Source organism: Gobius niger, assembly GCF_951799975.1.
Source record: "Gobius niger genome assembly, chromosome: 23".
Classification (NCBI taxonomy): domain Eukaryota; kingdom Metazoa; phylum Chordata; class Actinopteri; order Gobiiformes; family Gobiidae; genus Gobius; species Gobius niger.
Genome location: NC_136874.1, coordinates 12,650,853 through 12,667,960, shown reverse-complemented (window position 1 = coordinate 12,667,960; position 17,108 = coordinate 12,650,853). Strand labels below are relative to the sequence as shown.

General features: G+C 39.8%; 1 protein-coding gene across 4 annotated transcripts in view; it reads left to right on the top strand.

Moving 5' to 3' along the window:
• LOC306981805 (nck-associated protein 5-like) overlaps positions 1-17,108 on the top strand; it is a 220,556-nt gene that overhangs the window by 149,308 nt on the left and 54,140 nt on the right. For all 4 annotated transcript variants that reach the window (XM_079581485.1, XM_079581486.1, XM_079581487.1 and 1 more), the window contains 3 exons: positions 4,768-4,855; positions 11,099-11,269; positions 14,842-14,910. In XM_079581485.1, the coding sequence (XP_079437611.1) occupies positions 4,768-4,855; positions 11,099-11,269; positions 14,842-14,910 (328 nt within the window). The remainder of the gene's footprint in view (positions 1-4,767; positions 4,856-11,098; positions 11,270-14,841; positions 14,911-17,108) is intronic.

Below are 17,108 nucleotides of genomic sequence, written 5' to 3'. Positions count from 1 at the left end.
AACAAAACTTCAGGACCGTTTTGCAACTAAATATTTACTTTAGTAGCTCATACAGACTCCAAACTTAAAAAAAAAAAATCCAATTTTTTTCTTCCTGCCTGATTTATTGAGTTTGAACTGGAACTGGATTTTTTTACTAGTTTATTCAAAAGTTAAAACAAGATCTAAAATCTTTGTAGCTAATTTATCAATGAAATAAAACCATACATTTAAACCTGGGTCGATACATTATAAAAATGTCATTGCTGAAAAAAAAATATGCCATTTTGGCTACTTTTATGCAAGACACCACCCAATACCTATGTGTGAGTTGTCGGTGGTGGTCGGAGGGACCGTTCGCGCAGATGTGAGCAGCCTCGCTTCTGTCAGTCTGCCCCAGGGGAAACTGTGGCTAGAAATGGAGTGAATGAACCCCCCTCCCTTTCATGTGTGAAGCGTGTCTTATGAAAAGTGCTATACCAATAAGATTCCCTTCCCTTAGTTTCAAGATTAAAGTTTCATGAAGTTTCAAATTGATAATGAAAAAAATATTGCAGTGTGTCGCCTAAAGTGGCTTTTGTGACAAAGTATATAACCTGGAATGTTCCGCAGTGTGGCTTTAATGAGATACACTTCATCCCTTAGATTTGCAATAATCAGTTACTTGAATCTTCTCATTTCAGAAACCACTATGACAGAAATGTGGTAGTACAAAAGTGCAAATGATAACCTTAGTCTCTTCCCTTCATCCTTCCGAATAAATTTCCTCAAATCTAACTTTTCTTTTTTTTGAATTAAGTCATCTCGTCCCTCAGCTACGACTTCAAAGCTTGCCCGTCCCTCGCCAGCCTTCAAAAAAAAAGCCCCCAAAGGTCTGTCCATCAATACACCCCACACATCTGGACTTTGAAATGGAAGAGGTGGCGCTGGAAACGCTTCAAAAAGTTTCCAATCCCCACGAGACAACGGAGGCCTTTCAGGTGTCCGGCTTCACCCAACCAGGAAGCGGACAGACGAGCCCGTAAAGAGCCCGTACCTGCCTCGAATCTAGTCGGCGATGCGGGGGTCAGCGGGGTCACGGTGCACCTGGGAGCTGCGAAAAGGAAAGGGGGGGGGGGGGGTGGTGGAAGTTCGAAATTTGAGAAAAAAACATTGTTGTGATGTTGGGGGCATTTGTATTCAAGGCCTGTCATTCCCGAAGTCCCCGTCTGGCAGCCGGCAGATCAATAGGAGCGTGAAAAATAACCTCAATAGTCAATGCCACAAACATGCTTTCAGTTTAGTTCCAAAAAACATGCTTTAAATCGGTGAACCCGCCGACCCGACTCCCGAAATCCAGATTTTTGGATGAAGAATTGCGCGCACATGTTATTAGACGTTGACCTCGGAAATGGAAGCTTGATTTCACAATTCAAATCTGCAAATTTGACAAGTAGAAGGTCCTTTTCGGTTTATTTACTCTAAACGTTTTGTTGATTCCAAAAAAAATAATAATAATAATGACACTTTGGTATTTAGTATTCAGAAAACATTTGGCAGCGCTGAATATTTTAAAGGGTCTAACTGGGTTAGCTCCACTTGGACGAGTTGTCATTAACGCAGTCTGATAATTAGGCGATGGCACAGAAAGGCTCCAGCTCAGCGGGGGCCAGCAGACAGAGGAACGCTCTGCCAATCAACGCCCACACAACAGATACTCTTCATTTACTTCACTCTCTTCAAAAGTTTGATCCACTCAGGGCGACTGAAACAGAGCCATGTTTGTAGCTTTATTAAACGAGCACGAACTTGTTGTGGAACATTGTTTTTCTTTGTGTCTGGTTTAGTTACTTTGTATTCACCTCTTAATCCCCGCTGTAACCAAGTTCAACTTTACACAAATCTAAAAGCTTGACTAGAGTACAGCACTAGAAACGCCTCATTTGAAAGCTAAGACGCACCCCCCAAAACAAAACAAAAGAATGATATGGATTATAGTTATATTATGATTATCTATGGATTAAAAAAATTACGAATTTTCATTGAGATGCTACTCGGATCTTCGGAGACCTTGTTGGAAAGACTGGAAACTGTAGTTTTCAACACAAAAGACCGGAAGCCACTATCACTTTCTGTATAGTCTGACTTTAGCATCATTGTTGCAATGTCTTCCTGTTAGCTTAAAGGGATATTTCAGGATTTTCCAGAGTGTTGCTGGTACCTGGACACATTTTTTTTTTGTACTTCATGCAGTTCTTATGTTTGAAGAGTTTCGTGGCGCTAGGCTAATGCAAGGCTAGCGTATTTCTACGATATCAGCTAGCATGCATTAAAATGTCTTACACACAGTGCACCTTTCTAGCAGATCACTCCACCACTGCGTAGCTTATGCAAACACGAAGCTGATGCTGCTCAAATGTAAGTTATTTTAAATGCAAAATGGTTACAATTTTTCTATCGACCCAGACATTTATATGGTTAGTCTGATGTTATAAGTGATTTGCCTCAGGTGCACAGTGGAGCGGGTCACACTGTTTTTAATGCAGGCTAGCGCATTTCTACGATATCAGCTAGCTGATATTGTAGAAATGCGCTAGCCTTGCACTAGCCTAGCCCCACGAAACTCTTCAAATATAAGAACTGCATGAATTACAGGTACCAGCAACACTCTGGATACTAGGAAGTGAGGCCCTATGTCAAAAATCCTGAAATATCCCTTTAAAACACAGCTAAGCTTTTCTTACTGGCTTTGACTTCTCAAATATGTCCATCAGTTTACTTCCAACACGTGCTAAACTTTCTCAGTTTTGTTCAGTGGAATTCCTAAATTCAGTTTGTGTTTGTCCTAGCTCAGGCTGTGTTGTGCTAGCTTATTTGTGCTAGCTAACTTTGAACTGCAGTAAGTTTTTACCGCTGTCTGTTTTGTCGACACTTTAGAACGACTTTCTCTGTCACTTTAAACCCTTAAAAGTTGGAAAATCACATCTCATCTTCCACCTTTTTCTTGCCTGACACTAAAGCAAAAGAATCTGTCACAAATCCAGCCGCTCGCAATGTCAAAGCCCGTCCTCCTTCTCAGAATTTCAGTTTCAACTTTTCTACTTCTGGAGTGATCATCTTCTTTTTTTTTTGTTCGGTTTTATGCTTTTATTTATTTTTTCTCAAGGCGCAATTAACCCCTGTAGCGTGAAGGGTAAAACAGCCTATTGTGTCGGTAATGGGCCAATGCGCTCGTCTGCTTTGCATGCACCTGCTAGCATAGCGCTGTGAAATAGGAGATTGCTTATAGGGAGCCTTGAAGGTCAGGGGCATCTCGGCTGCGCTTTTTTCTTTTTTCTTTTTTTTTTGCGGAGTTTTGATTGCACTTAATTCAGGCCTTAAACAAACGTGTGTGTGTGCTTCCTCCGTACAATAGCCTCGAAACCACAGCGCTGGCACATTGTGGAGGCAATTTAGAAATCCTGTTAAGCGCATTTTGAAAAGAAGGATATGGAGGTCACGTCCAAGAATACAGAAGACTACGTTTCAGCTTTTTTTAATGATATTTCCCTGGAATGTAAGATAGATGTTTAAAGTGGACATGAACTTGTGTGTATATGGATAAGGAACTATATCTTAACCTCTTAACTCCCACCTGAACGGATCCCATTTTCTCCAGTTCTGCTTTACCCTAATCAAAAAGCTGCTCTGGAAAAAAGCACCAAAACAGCCACAAAAAATGAGAAGAAAACAAGGATGTAAATGCAACACAAAAATGTGTCAAAAGTTCAAGAAAGATGTGACAAAAATGTGACAAAAACTCAGCCAGAGTGACAAAAATTCAACAAAATGTGACAAAAAATCAACAAAAATGTGACAGAAATTTAACAAAAATGTGACAAAAACTCAACAAAAATGTGACAAAAACTCAACAAAAAAATGACAAAAATTCAACAAAAATGTGACAAAAATTCAACCAAAATGCGACAAAAATTCTACAAAATGTGACAAAAAATCAACAAAAATGTGACAAAAATTCAACAAAAATGTGACAAAAATGAAGAAAAAAAAAGAAGAAAAAAAAACATTAAAAAGGTGACACAACACAGCAACAACGCAAGGAAAAAGATCTGTTTTGTGGGTCTTAGCTTTCAAATGAGGTGTTACAAAAGCCTATATAATAGCCGAAGAGGACAGAATGCATTTGGTTTAGGCGGGTGGTAAGAGGTTAAGCACACAGCAGCACACAAATGCGTTTAAATCGGGTCCATAAGAATGTTTTGTCTCATTCTGGCACTGGAAAATGAAGCACATTGTCCAGTAGAAGTGAAAAACCGGCACTTGAAACTAGCAGTTAGCATGTGGCATGAAGCTAACATTAGAGTCGTGGTTCGCTTTCTCTGTTATTTATGATTGTATGGACTGTGGAACCACTTTACACCCCTTTGTTTCTTGATTTGGAAGAAAATACATCCATAATTCAGCGTTTGTTAAAGTAGTAGTGTAGTAGTTGGTGAAGGAGTAGTTCTTTTCCCTCCGGCAGCATCGAACGTGACCATTTGTGGGCGTTACTGGTCCAAATCAGGGCTCAAGCTTTCCCATACCAAAGTGGTGATCTAAAATGCACACTAACTAGGTTTCTAATTCTGCTCGGTTTACTTGAGCATAGCACCCTAACAGTTTTAAGTGTACTAATTCGAAATGTGTCTTGATGCATGAAATAACCTGCTTAGCATCTGTAATGGTTCTTAGAAAGGCGTGCAGGCAGTGGAGATGATTGGCCGATCTAACTTGACTTAATTGTGTGATTTATTTTTATTTTTTTGTCAGGATGGAAGAGACGGTGCGGTCGTTGCTGCAGAACCAGGGCCTGGAGCAGACTGCGATGGACACTGTGGACCTCATGAAGGCCTACAAGGTAAATAATATGTCCATTTTGTCATGGATCTGAGAGTGCAGTGGTCAGTTTACCCCAGGTGAAGCTGACAAAACCTCTGTCAAAATGTGATCAAGTCCATTAATAACCCCTTACCTGCCACCTGAACCGAGCACATTTTGTCCAGTTTGGCTTTACCCCAGTCCAAAAATAGCAACAAAACTGAGACGAAAACAATGATGGAAATGTGACAAAAAAGTGAGAAAACATTGACAAAAAAAGTGACGAAAAATTGATGAAAAAATGACAAAACTATGACAAAAAAAATTACAAAAATGTGACAAAATTTGACAAAAAAATTACAAACATTTGACGATAAAATGACAAAAATTTGACAAAAAAGTTACAAAAATGAGTTGAACACCCAACAAAAAATGATGGAAAAAAAATCTGATGACGTGAGGAAAAAGATCCTCTCGGTTCAGGCGGCAGTTAAGAGGTTAAAGCGGATGTATTATGCAAAATCAACTTTCTATATATATTTTTTCTTTAGCTACAATGTTGTTTTCTGTTCAAAAACTGACCTGGAGCTGTGCTTTGAGTCGCTTGCACACTTTTGAGGAATCTTTGAATCTTCTCCAGTGGCTTTTCTTAGCAGTATGGTCTGAAAGGTCCTATTTATCCAGGAAGTGCTGTCCTCACCCCTCCATCTCTTCCCAAGCTTAATCCTTTCAACTTGAAATAAATCATCTGTGCAGGGAAAAGTAGCAAAAGGAGGAGCTCATGGTGAGATCGCAAGAAAATCAGGAAGTGAAGCTACTAAATATTTTGATTCAGGTGTTTTACATCATTAAAGACTTTTCTAACCAAAAAGGTGTAAGATACTGATAACAGCCTCCTGGGATTCCTTGTGCATCCCATAACAACAACTCAATGGAGATTTTACTAAAATGTGGGGTCTGGGGGTCCTCCCCTGGGAACATTTTAAAGAGGGGTTATAGAGCTCAACAGTCCCACCTACTTCCAGTCATCTGTTTGGATCCACCTAAAAAAAAAATCCCATGTATGTTTAGCATACATTTTTCAAAAACTTAAAATAGTTTAAAAAGTTTAAAAGCATGGCGCCAGCTAGTCAGCTCTTTGCTAATTACTGACCAGTACGCGGATATTTCACAAGAAAGGAAACACTCAGCGCTTGAAAATATGGCAAAATTATTATATAACTTTTAGAACATTTTAGACAAATCTTTAATTTAGCCTGGTGTGTTTTATGTCCATGAGTCGGTTCAGAGCTGTGTCGCGCTGTTAAACTCTCAATATATCGAAAAATTGATGCTAATAATTTATTTTTTTTACGTTGGATCCAAACAAATGACCAGAAGTGGGTGGGACTGTTGAGTTTTATACCCTCTCGTTAAAATTTTCCTCCAGACCCCACAGTTTAGCAAAATCTCCATTGAGTTGTTGTTATGGAGGAATCCCAGAATTTAGTTTTTTTATTGCGACCTCAAAACGTTGCGCGATGCGATTTTAAAATGCAATCTTCGGTATTTGAAAACACACCACCCAAGTGCTCTCCTGACACGATCCTTCTTCCAGCGTGTCCAGACAGATTCATGTACAACGTGTGAACTCCATCGGTCGGTACTTCTGAGCGTTGCCATGGAGACACGCTCACTTCCCCGTCTTCTTCAGTGCTTTCTCATCACGGGCGCCGGTGTTTGAAGACCTCACCTGCTCTCGGCTTGGGCAATGTCAATATAGATCCGTCTAAAAATATGGAACAGTTGGCGGGAATGTTGAACAATGTCGAGAAATGGCGCTACAAGCAGTATATACGAGAGGAGCCTGAGGTGCTTAAAAATCATGTTCAAAAGCCACACGATATACGTATTCAAATGGAAGCTGAGCAACTTCTCTTTTCAAGCATCAGGTATTGCAAAAAAATTCCAAAAGAAGTTATGGATTTCAACATTCCTTTGATTGGCTTTCATTTGAAGAATGGCTCAAAAGCGCCGCATGTTCAGTATCTTTGGTGAAATCAAACTTTTTTTTTTCTTTTCTGAAGCGCTTTGGGGTCATCGCTCTGGTCCTGTTTCTCCATTTCAATGTTTACCGCGCCGAGATGTTGCCTCCGTCTGTCCGTCTCCATCAAAACATTCTTCACTTTCAGAGAGACGGCGGCTCAAATGGTAAACTTTGATGCATCGATGTCTCGCGGCGTTGTGTATGTTGGAAGTAGCGCTTACGCAATCGTTTAAGAAGTATGGCAAGTGTGAGGAGATAATAACCGAACAGTTGTCTATGAAAATACAAGCCTCCTGTATTTGAATTTAAGTCATCATTCAGTCAACAACAACTTCAAAAGTACACAAAAGTGGAAGGAATGAAGGAAAGAAGGAAATTCTCAGTTCGTCGATATGTTTAGACCCGTAAGACAACGAGCCCAAACCCTTTTCCCACAACCTTAACCATTCCCGTCTTGTGTCCAACCTTTACCTGACGCAGGGATGGTGCACAGTGTTACCATGGCAACCCTTTAGGTCAGGGGTAGGCAAGTTTGCGTCGTTCATCATTGCCAAAACACCCAAGGGCCGAACCTCAACATTGTAGCTTAAAGCAAAGAACTATTTTCTGCAAATGCCAATGTTTTCATCAGTGGTTCCGAAGTGGCAGGGCTTTGGGACCCACCATTACCCTCGGATGACAAGCCGAGGACCCAAATATAACTGTAATTTGTCATATGTTGAAATAAAATATTGTATATTCCACACAGGTTTTTTGTTAAAGGGACTATAAGGAGTTTAAAAATGTTAAAATTAAGTATTTTCCTCCCCCTATATGTTCCAACAATGTCCTAATGTGTAGAATGAGCCCAGACCTGTTCACCACAACTGCCTCTAAAATCCTGCACTGTCACTAAAAACGGTGTTGCTTCGGCCCGAAGTGCCGAGCTTAATATAGAAGGTGCAGTTAAACATATGACCTGAGGTGGCAGTAGTGAGTGTAAAGTGGCTAACTTGCGTCTAGCCCCTTTAAACAAGCAGTGAATATCCCTTTTAAGATTGAAATTATGATCAAAACAACCCAATACCATTCATTTTAACAGACACAGTTGGTGTTTCCATGCAGTTTCAGATGGAAAATATTGAATAAAAGTTCCCTATCGACTCGCGACCCACTGAAAATGGTTCCGTGACCCACTTTTGGGTCCCGACCCACCAGTAGAGAATCACTATTTAACATTATATGACCAAGAGGGACGTTCTGAGAGGACACTTTTAAAATACGGACACTATTTCTCGCATTTTAAGAGCACTTTAACAGGTATTTGATCTTTTATTTGCATCATAATATTTCTCAAAATCATCCTGGGGGCCAGAGGTTCTGTGTTGGAGGGCCGGACATTGCCTACCCCTGCTTTAGGTGCTTTTAAATGATTAACAATAGTTGGTCAAACAATAGAGTGACAAAGCATCCAAATACAAGCCCGATCCGTGGAGGCATCTGGATTCATTTCTCGGATGTTGGATTGAATCGGCGTTTGGTGGAGATTTTGCTTTGTGACTGTTGGAATTTCAAACACCTGTGCACCGCCACGCCACAGTTGGATCTCGTGGGAGTCGGTCACGGACTCAGCCTTTTGAAGAAGCGACGAGTTTTGTTGCGATTAACCGTCCATTAAACATCCATTATACCGCCTCGCGGCATCATAAAACCCTTTCCTGCGGCTCTGGCTTTGACCGCCGCTAGCTAACGGTTGCCTTTTACTCGCTAAGTCCGATGCTAACGCTAGATATATGACCTGTCGCCATACGTTACATTCGTCATTCCACTTTCCCCCATTGACAAATAATTGCCAAAGACATTGTGATGAATGCTTTAAGTCAGATCTCAAAATGCGCGCAATGAATTTGAAATGGCGCCCTTCGTGTAGCGTTTATTAGGTTTTCAATCTTGGATATTTGGCGTCTGTAGCGCTGCGTGGTGCGGTGTAGGTGTGTGAGTAGATATATAGAGGATGGAGGGTTCGAAGGTTTTTTTTGGCAATAATCTCCTCAGGGAGCGGGAGTGGAAATGGGAGGAAAACCTTGTCCCACGCGATGCCCTTTGGAGTTATTGAGTTCGTTCGCTGAATACACAGAACTGAGCAGCTGCAAGGCTCGCGGTGTGGAGGCTGGAGATGTAGTGACTGTGGTAATGATGACACCACGCAAAAAAAGACAAAAGAAAACGGCCACTGGATACTTTTAGTTATGACTGGACAATGGGTCTGAATGTAAATATCTCATTCACCCCTTAACTCCCACCTGAACCGAGCACATTTTCTCCAGTTTGGCTTTACCCCAGTCCAAAAGCGTCTGGAAAAAAGCTGTGAAAATAGCAACAAAACTGAGACGAAAACAATGATGGAAATGTGACAAAAAAGTGATAAAAAAAACATTGACAAAAAAGTGACGAAAAATTGATGAAAAAGTGGCAAAAATGTCACAAGAAGTTGACAAAAAATGACAAAAAAAATGACAAAAAAATGACAAAAAATGACAAAAATGTGACAAAAAAATGACAAAAATGTATAAAAAATTTACGAAAAAATGACAGAAATTTGACAAAAAATGACAAAAATGTGATAAAAAAAATGACAAAAAAATGACCCAAAAATGACAAAAATTGGACAAAAATGTGATAAAAAAAAAATTGACCAAAAAATGACAAAAAATGACAAAAAAATGACAAAAAAGTTACAAAAATGAGTTGAATACCCAACAAAAAAATGATGGAAAAAAAATCTGATGACGTGAGGAAAAAGATCCTCTCGGTTCAGGTGGGAGTTAAGAGGTTAAACTAAACATTAAAGGGCCTATACATGACATTTTTTCTTTTTCTTTCTTTTTGCCCCATAAAAGTATGTTGTAAAAGTGAAGTTTGCAACTATTTCTTTAATGGTCAACCCAAAATGTTAGTTAGTTTATTTTCTTCGGTCATTATGAACATTTAGATCTTAGGTCACATGTTTTTCAAAGATCTTATACATTATACGATAAGAAAAACCTGTACATTAAGGTTTTAAGTGCTAAATGATGCCTGGCCGAAAGGGGTTTAGGCTGAAGTCAAGACTTTTTCTGCCTAACCCCTTTTACAACTGTGACACTATGTCCAAAGAGACACATTGTACAGTTTCTCTAATACCAACGATGGAAACACATGAGCACAAAACTTAAACTTCAATAATCAAAATTATGTTATGCGTCCTCGATCAACTTCTTTTCTAATGATCTTCATGCAAGTGTTCTATACCTCTCCATTATGTTTAACTTTTACATTTTCTTCAATGCTTTAATAGTTTTGGAGCCTTAAGTTGAATAGGTAAACCGTTCCATAGATCAACTCCTTGGACTGATAAACACCTCCTCTTAGTATTACTCTTCACCATGGGTTTTTGTATCTAGAGGTTGTATCTAGATTCTCTAGTTTGAAACATCTCTTATAAACAGTGAGGAAGCATGGTATTGTGAGCCTTGTACATCAGAACTGCTGTGTAAACACAAAAAAGTCAATGTATCTTTACCTTATTTTGACTCCAAAGGACGCCCTTTATAGTGCCTTTAACAAAATGTTGTGGTCGTGTGCAGTTGATACACTAGTGCAGCAGTTCCCATACTTTTCAGGCATTCAAAATTACAATGCAAGCAATTCTGGATCATGTAGTAAACAGGTTTTGGTTTGACTTTACTTTCAGTTTCACCTTTATTCGCAAATAAATGCTGTTTTCTTTCATTTTTGTGTGTTGAAATCAGCCTGGGACCCCCGCTCAATCACGCCACTGAGAAAATGTGCAGTTATTTACTTTCCCTTCACTTTCACAGAGTGCGGCTTTAAAGATATATATACTGTATATAAAATGAAAGTGAAATGAATGCTCCCGCTTTGTGGCCTTCCGTCTGTTTCCCGGGACTTTGTTGTGACAGACAGTTCATTGTATTCCGTTTGCAGATCATTGCTCATCAGACAAGGCCTAATTAGAACCCAATTATTACCGCCACTTAATTATCGCACATGCTTGGAATGTAAAAAAAAACCCACAACAACGACAACAGCGCGGAGCCTGGCGGTGCAACACGGAGGGGAGTTTGTCAAAGACACGCGCACAAGGTCAACTCCCAAACCTGATTTGGGATTAGGAGCCCCATATGCTCAAAGAGAGACATAATCAAACGCTTTTTCTTTTTCTCACCACTTCAGTCGCCATCTGTCACGTCTAAACGCCCGTGTTTGTGTTTGTAGGATAAACTATCAGAGGAGGTGAAGAAGCAACATGGCGTCACGGGCGAGGCGGGGAGCGTGTCGAGGAGCCACGCGGCGCTGGAGCTGGTGACGGCGGCGAACGAGGACCTGGAGGAGGGCCAGGGAGAGGACAGGGCCAGGCTGCTGCTGGAGAGGCTCAAGAGCTTGGAGGTGGGTAATAGAGAAAAAAAACCAAATCATTTTAGGGCAGTGCAACTGATCAGACTTTAATCCCAATCTCAGTTTTTGTCAATCTCAGTTATCGTCATTGGTCCTTTTTTAACGGTCAAACGGCTGAATGTTTTTGGCTAACTTCCTGTTGGAAAGCGGTGGGAAAAGACTACTTCCTGTCCGCGTTTTAATGTAAATTAAAAATAATATACGATTTAAAAGACGGGAGAAAACTTAAATAAACGTCAAGCCGAGTGTGTTTTATAAAGATGATTTCAGATGGCGGTGCTATGTTACCATTTGCTAATGTTAGCCTTTAGCTTTAAGGCTAAAACTTACATTTTCAAACACAGACGTCTCCTCCAAAGAAGTACATCTTGAGTAATCATCCAAAAACTATTTGTTTTTTTTACCATTGTCAATATTTATTCATTTCAGCAAGACACGGGTAATACTATACAAGAAAAAAGCACAGACAGGAAGTAGTTAGCATCATGTTGCTATGCGACATTCCTTGCACAGAGCCTATATTCTCTGGCAATGACAGCCCTTGGTTTGTAGTTTGGATGAGACTGGAAGTTTTCCTTTGTGTGTCAAATGATACTAGAGTGGGAAGCTTTTTTTTAGCTTTATACAAAAGTTGTGTCTTTTCTTTTTCATTTGGGGAATGGTCAAGGAGCATAGTCATAAAATATCCAAATGCAAGCTATCGAGTTAGAACCATCACCAGTACACACAAAGCCCTAAAACGCTTTCCAGTTTATATCTGTGTTTTTCCATATAGTTTTCTTGATGTGAACATTGAATAAACCAGTTGAAAGTTGAAATCATGGTCAAAAGAACTCGGTTTCGTGTTCAGTTGAGAATCACTGGTCTAGAACGTTTTAAAGCTCTACTGACTCCAGCCACAAGAGGTCAGTAAAGGCAAGGATCTCTAAAGTTCTCCTTCTCGAGTAGAAACTTTACCGCTCAATAAATTCCACTCCATTTCTGGATTTTTTTTCTGTTATCTGGAGAGGCACTAACTCAAAGCCGCCGATGAGCAAACCATTAGCAAACATTCCATTTGAATGGCCTTATCTGGACCCATCAGTGGTCGTGTTTGTTTGTCCGTGCTGTGATGGATTCTCTGTCGGCTCAGGCAGCAGCGGTAAAACACACGCCATACATCACTGTTCCGCCGCGTATAAACTTCGCCGACACCGAGTGAGCGCTGGGCCAGAATCACTCCGACTGAACCGCCACGACGGAATATACATGTCCAAAACATATCATCTCCAGTCTGGAATGGCACAGATTTGGCAGAGATCTATCAGTCCCGTGTCGTCGTAAGGTCCAGCTGTTTCGATTGACTGGACTTTACATTTGTTCTATATATGGGCTGCACAAAATGAGAAAAAAAAATGGTGATGTTCAATGCGATATTTAAATTAATATTAACTGTAACTATAAATTAACTGCATGTTCCATATACAGTAATGAAACAAAGAACGTAAGGAATGTGTTTTCATCAAATTGGATCAAGACATTGTTCACAAAAAATGACTGAAATGATCAAAAACAGTCTTTGAAAACAATAATAATAATCTTTGAGTGATCTTTGGATCTTCAGCAGCAGCAGCAGCTCAGAAAAAGCTCCTTTTGAGGTCCTACATAACCAGGAAATAATTTTCTCACCTCTCCATCTCTTGCAAAGCATAAACCTTTTACCAAGAAGTATAAACGTTCGACATAGCTTCACTACAGCCACACTTTTTTTTTTCTTTTTGTCCCTTTATTGGTTGAAAAACAGGATATTTTGGATACTGGATATTTGGTTTCAGCTGTTTTCAATCAATATTTCATTTCAGGTTTAAAATGATTTCAACTTGGATAGACTCAAACAGAGATAAAAGCAGCGATTTGAAAGATTTATTGACTCATATATTTTTGCCGATCAGACTGAATTAAAGTTAGTATGGATGGGAAGGTTAGTGTTAGGGATGTGTTCCCCGGAGCCTGGACACTGGTGGGGATCTGAGAGACTGGTGAATTAGAGAGCAGGATGAAACCGGGGATAGAAGAGGCGGTGGAGGGGTGGAGGTGGGCCGCAGCACAGTTGGGAAGCGGATGAGCCTAAACTGGGGATCAAGGGCAATGATTGGCTGCAAGGCTGAAATTACACCTAGGCTTCATGTTAAAACTAAAGCAAAATGGAACTAAATAGGAAAATAGCATTTCTAAGTTCCCTTGCGTCTTTATTTTATGCTGTGGTGGCAGAAAAAAACAAGTAAAACATTCTTGGGATATGGAAAACTCTACTTTGCAATGATTAATACTTTAACCACTTAACTCCCACCTGAACGGATCCCATTTTCTTCAGTTTGGCTTTACCCTAATCGAAAAGCTTCTTGGGGAAAAAGCCAACCAAAACAGCCAAAAAATGAGAAGAAAACAAGGATGTAAATGCAACAAAAATGTGACAAAAATTAAACAAAAAAGTGACAAAAATTCAACAAAAATGTAACAAAAATTCAACCAAAAAGAGACAAAAATTCAACAAAAAAGTGACAAAAATTCAACAAAAATGTAACAAAAATTCAATCAAAAAGAGACAAAAATTCAACAAAAAAGTGACAAAAATTCAACAAAAATGTGACAAAATTCAACCAAAAAGTGACAAAAATTCAACCAAAATGTGACAAAAACAACAACAAAAATGTGACAAAAACAACAAAAAAATGTGACAAAAAACTCAGCAAAAACGTGACTCAAAAAACCTCAAAAAGGTGACACAACACAGCAACAACGCAAGGAAAAAGATCAGTTTTGTGGGTCTTAGCTTTCAAATGAGGTGTTACACAGGCCTATAGCCAAAGAGGACAGTAGGCATTCGGTTTAGGCGGGTGGTAAGAGGTTAACTAATATGCACAACATGAATTCACTGGATGAAAATACCCACAATATTCCACAATGTCAATCACTTATTGCAGTTTCCAAGTTCGTCTTCGAATAACTTCGTCTGGCCTTTTGGACCGTAAACTTTTTCAGCGCCTACAAACTTTGCGTATTTCCTCCGGGCTGTAGCGGATCAGATAAAAAGGTCCTCCAGTCATGAGGAACGCAAATGTATTCTTGAGAGAAAAAAAAATAATCCTTTGCGGTACATTATACAGAAAGTTCTATACCAGCGCTGCAATTAAAAGTCCTTTGCTCCTGATCGTTGTTGTCGTTGGCGTCGGCCATGTTGGGGATTGCTAATTTCTCCTAAAGGGCAAAGTTCGCCGCCGCTGACAGCTCCTAATACGCCGCTCGCATCTGACAAATTGGAAACGGAGCCGGATCAATAGGGCGTCTTCCCGGCAACTCTAGTGCGGTTATTCTTATTAGGCCGGCCGGCGAAAGTTCAACCCTCGCCTTCTTCCTCGACCTTTTACATTTTTTATTAGGCCGTTTTGGCGTCTGACCTTTTTTTTTTTTTTCCCTGGAAGCTTTGATTGCAGCTCCGAACCCTGCCACGCGTGTGTTTTTTGGAGGGATGTTGCTAAGGCAGGACATGTGCTGATAATGGTGTTTGCCGGTGCCTTTCGCAGGAGCAGAATTCGGCGCTGACCTTGGAGAATGAGAACCAGAGGGAACAATATGAAAGATGTCTTGATGAGGTAAGTCTTTCAGTGCTTTGCTTGAAGCTACAAAGGAATAACGGGTCTTTGGCAACAAAACAACATGACAAGGACTTCTAGTTGGTTTGTAAAAGTCAGATGCCACATCAGCAGAGGCTCAGGTGGGAAGCTTTATAACCTAAACCTGGGTGTACTTTTATTTGCTTGGTTAAGACAATTTCACCTCCTGCGATGAGTGTGGGTGGTAGAGTGATTGCCTTGACCTTGCCTCACACACAGCAAAAAAAAAGTCACTAATAACTAATTCTCAATATCTTCCCCCCTGGACAGATTTCTTGAAATTAGTTATTCAAATTAAGGACAAAATTCACTTGTTTCTTGTTCTAATACTTTATCCCGGCCCACATGAGGCCTTTGCTTTGTGGCTTCTGCACAGACACACGGCATGTTTTCCTCATGTCTGTGTGGAGTTTCCTCTTTGTGATCTGGTTCAGTCTGCAAAAAGAACAAAATAAGTAAAATACGATAGTGTCTCACAATCTCAGTGCAACTTCCCAGGTTAAATAAGGCTAAAAGGCAATATAATCTAAACCTGTCAATTGTTTTATCTATCTAATTTTTGTTGGCCTTCTGACTTCATACTATGTCGACACACATCTAGAAGTTCTATCATTCTACACAGTTATAACCTCAGTGTGTAACATTTTAGTGTGACACAGAACTGCATTAAGGTCCTAAGCCTAAATGAATGTGTGGTTTGCACTAGTGAGGGGAACCTCTGGGTGCCTCATGATTCGATGCGATATATGCGATACATGGCTTACGATAACGATTATCTCATGATACGCTGATACTGTGATAATCAATATATTGCACAAAAATGACCTACGATGCATCACGAAATAAAAGCATGCTACTTTTAACCTTTATTTTAACATACTACATATTATTCATCGTTTACATTTCGGTTTATGTGCTTTATACCCTTTATTTTTCTGTGTCTATAAATGATCCCCCGAGTTACACACTGAAAATGGGTCTACAGATTTGTCATTGACTTCAGAAACCACAGTCCTATATAAAAAGGAAAAAAAATCAACCCTAAATACTATTATTACAAGTGATTTATTTGCGTGTCGGTGTTTGGTCCAAGTGCTTAAAACTGTAGTGCTGCCCCCTGCTGTCCTGGCCCCTGCTGTCCCCATTGTCCCGCAAAATATTGTGATATATCAGAAAATCGATATATTGTCACACTCCTAGTTTGCACGGTTAAAACCTGCCTCATGCACGAAGTTGAATGACTGCATTGACCACAAAAGTTTAGACACACCTGATTATGTTAATAACACAAACATAAAGCTGTGCAATAGAAAATATGTGAGGGGCGTGGTGGCACAGTGGTTCCCAAAGTAGGGGTCAGGACACTGAAGTGGGGGTCGCAAGATGATGTAAAGACAATATTTTTTTTTTGCATTTCTGACATTGAATTTGATGTGTTTTGTTTTTTTTATTGAAAACTGCATATTTTAGTGAAATTAAGCCAAATCAATCAATATACAGAATCCACAACTAACATCATTAAACCAGGTTTTAAATGTTTTGCACCTTCAATTATTACTAATGCTAATTACATTTTGCAGAGGGAGTTCTGAGTTGTTTGTTGAGTGATTTTGGGGTCACGCCCTGAAAAGTTTGGGAACCCCTGCTTTAGCTAAGAGCCGCTCATACCAGGCTAAGATTGAGGCCATAAATGTCATTACAAAGCAATAAATTGTATTCAAACTGGCATTAAATCTAAATTCCTTTCTTCTAATCATTGCTTAATAATTTTTACTGCAAAAATGCCCAAAAAAATGATGGTCCAGCACACATTCAACTGCTGTTGTGGAGGACATTGCACACATTTTTGTTTTTTTCTCTCAAATATTGTCCATTTTGCTCAGGAATATAAAAGAATGTCCTCCCATTCCTCACTTTAGTGGCTGTTTGGAAATCTAAAGTAGTAAAATATGAACAGATTATTTGCGATTAAAATTAAAATGGCATTATGACGCATTACATTTGACCTGCCGCTACCTATGTTTTCAAATACTAATTGAGTTCTGAATAATGAGTTGTTGTTTGTCCAGGGTACACCCCGCCTAAGGCCCACAGCAGCTAGAATTAGTCGGTTACAGGCTGGGTGACTGATGACCCGCACTCGTGTACTCAAAGTCTGTTCCCGTTGGACCTTTGTT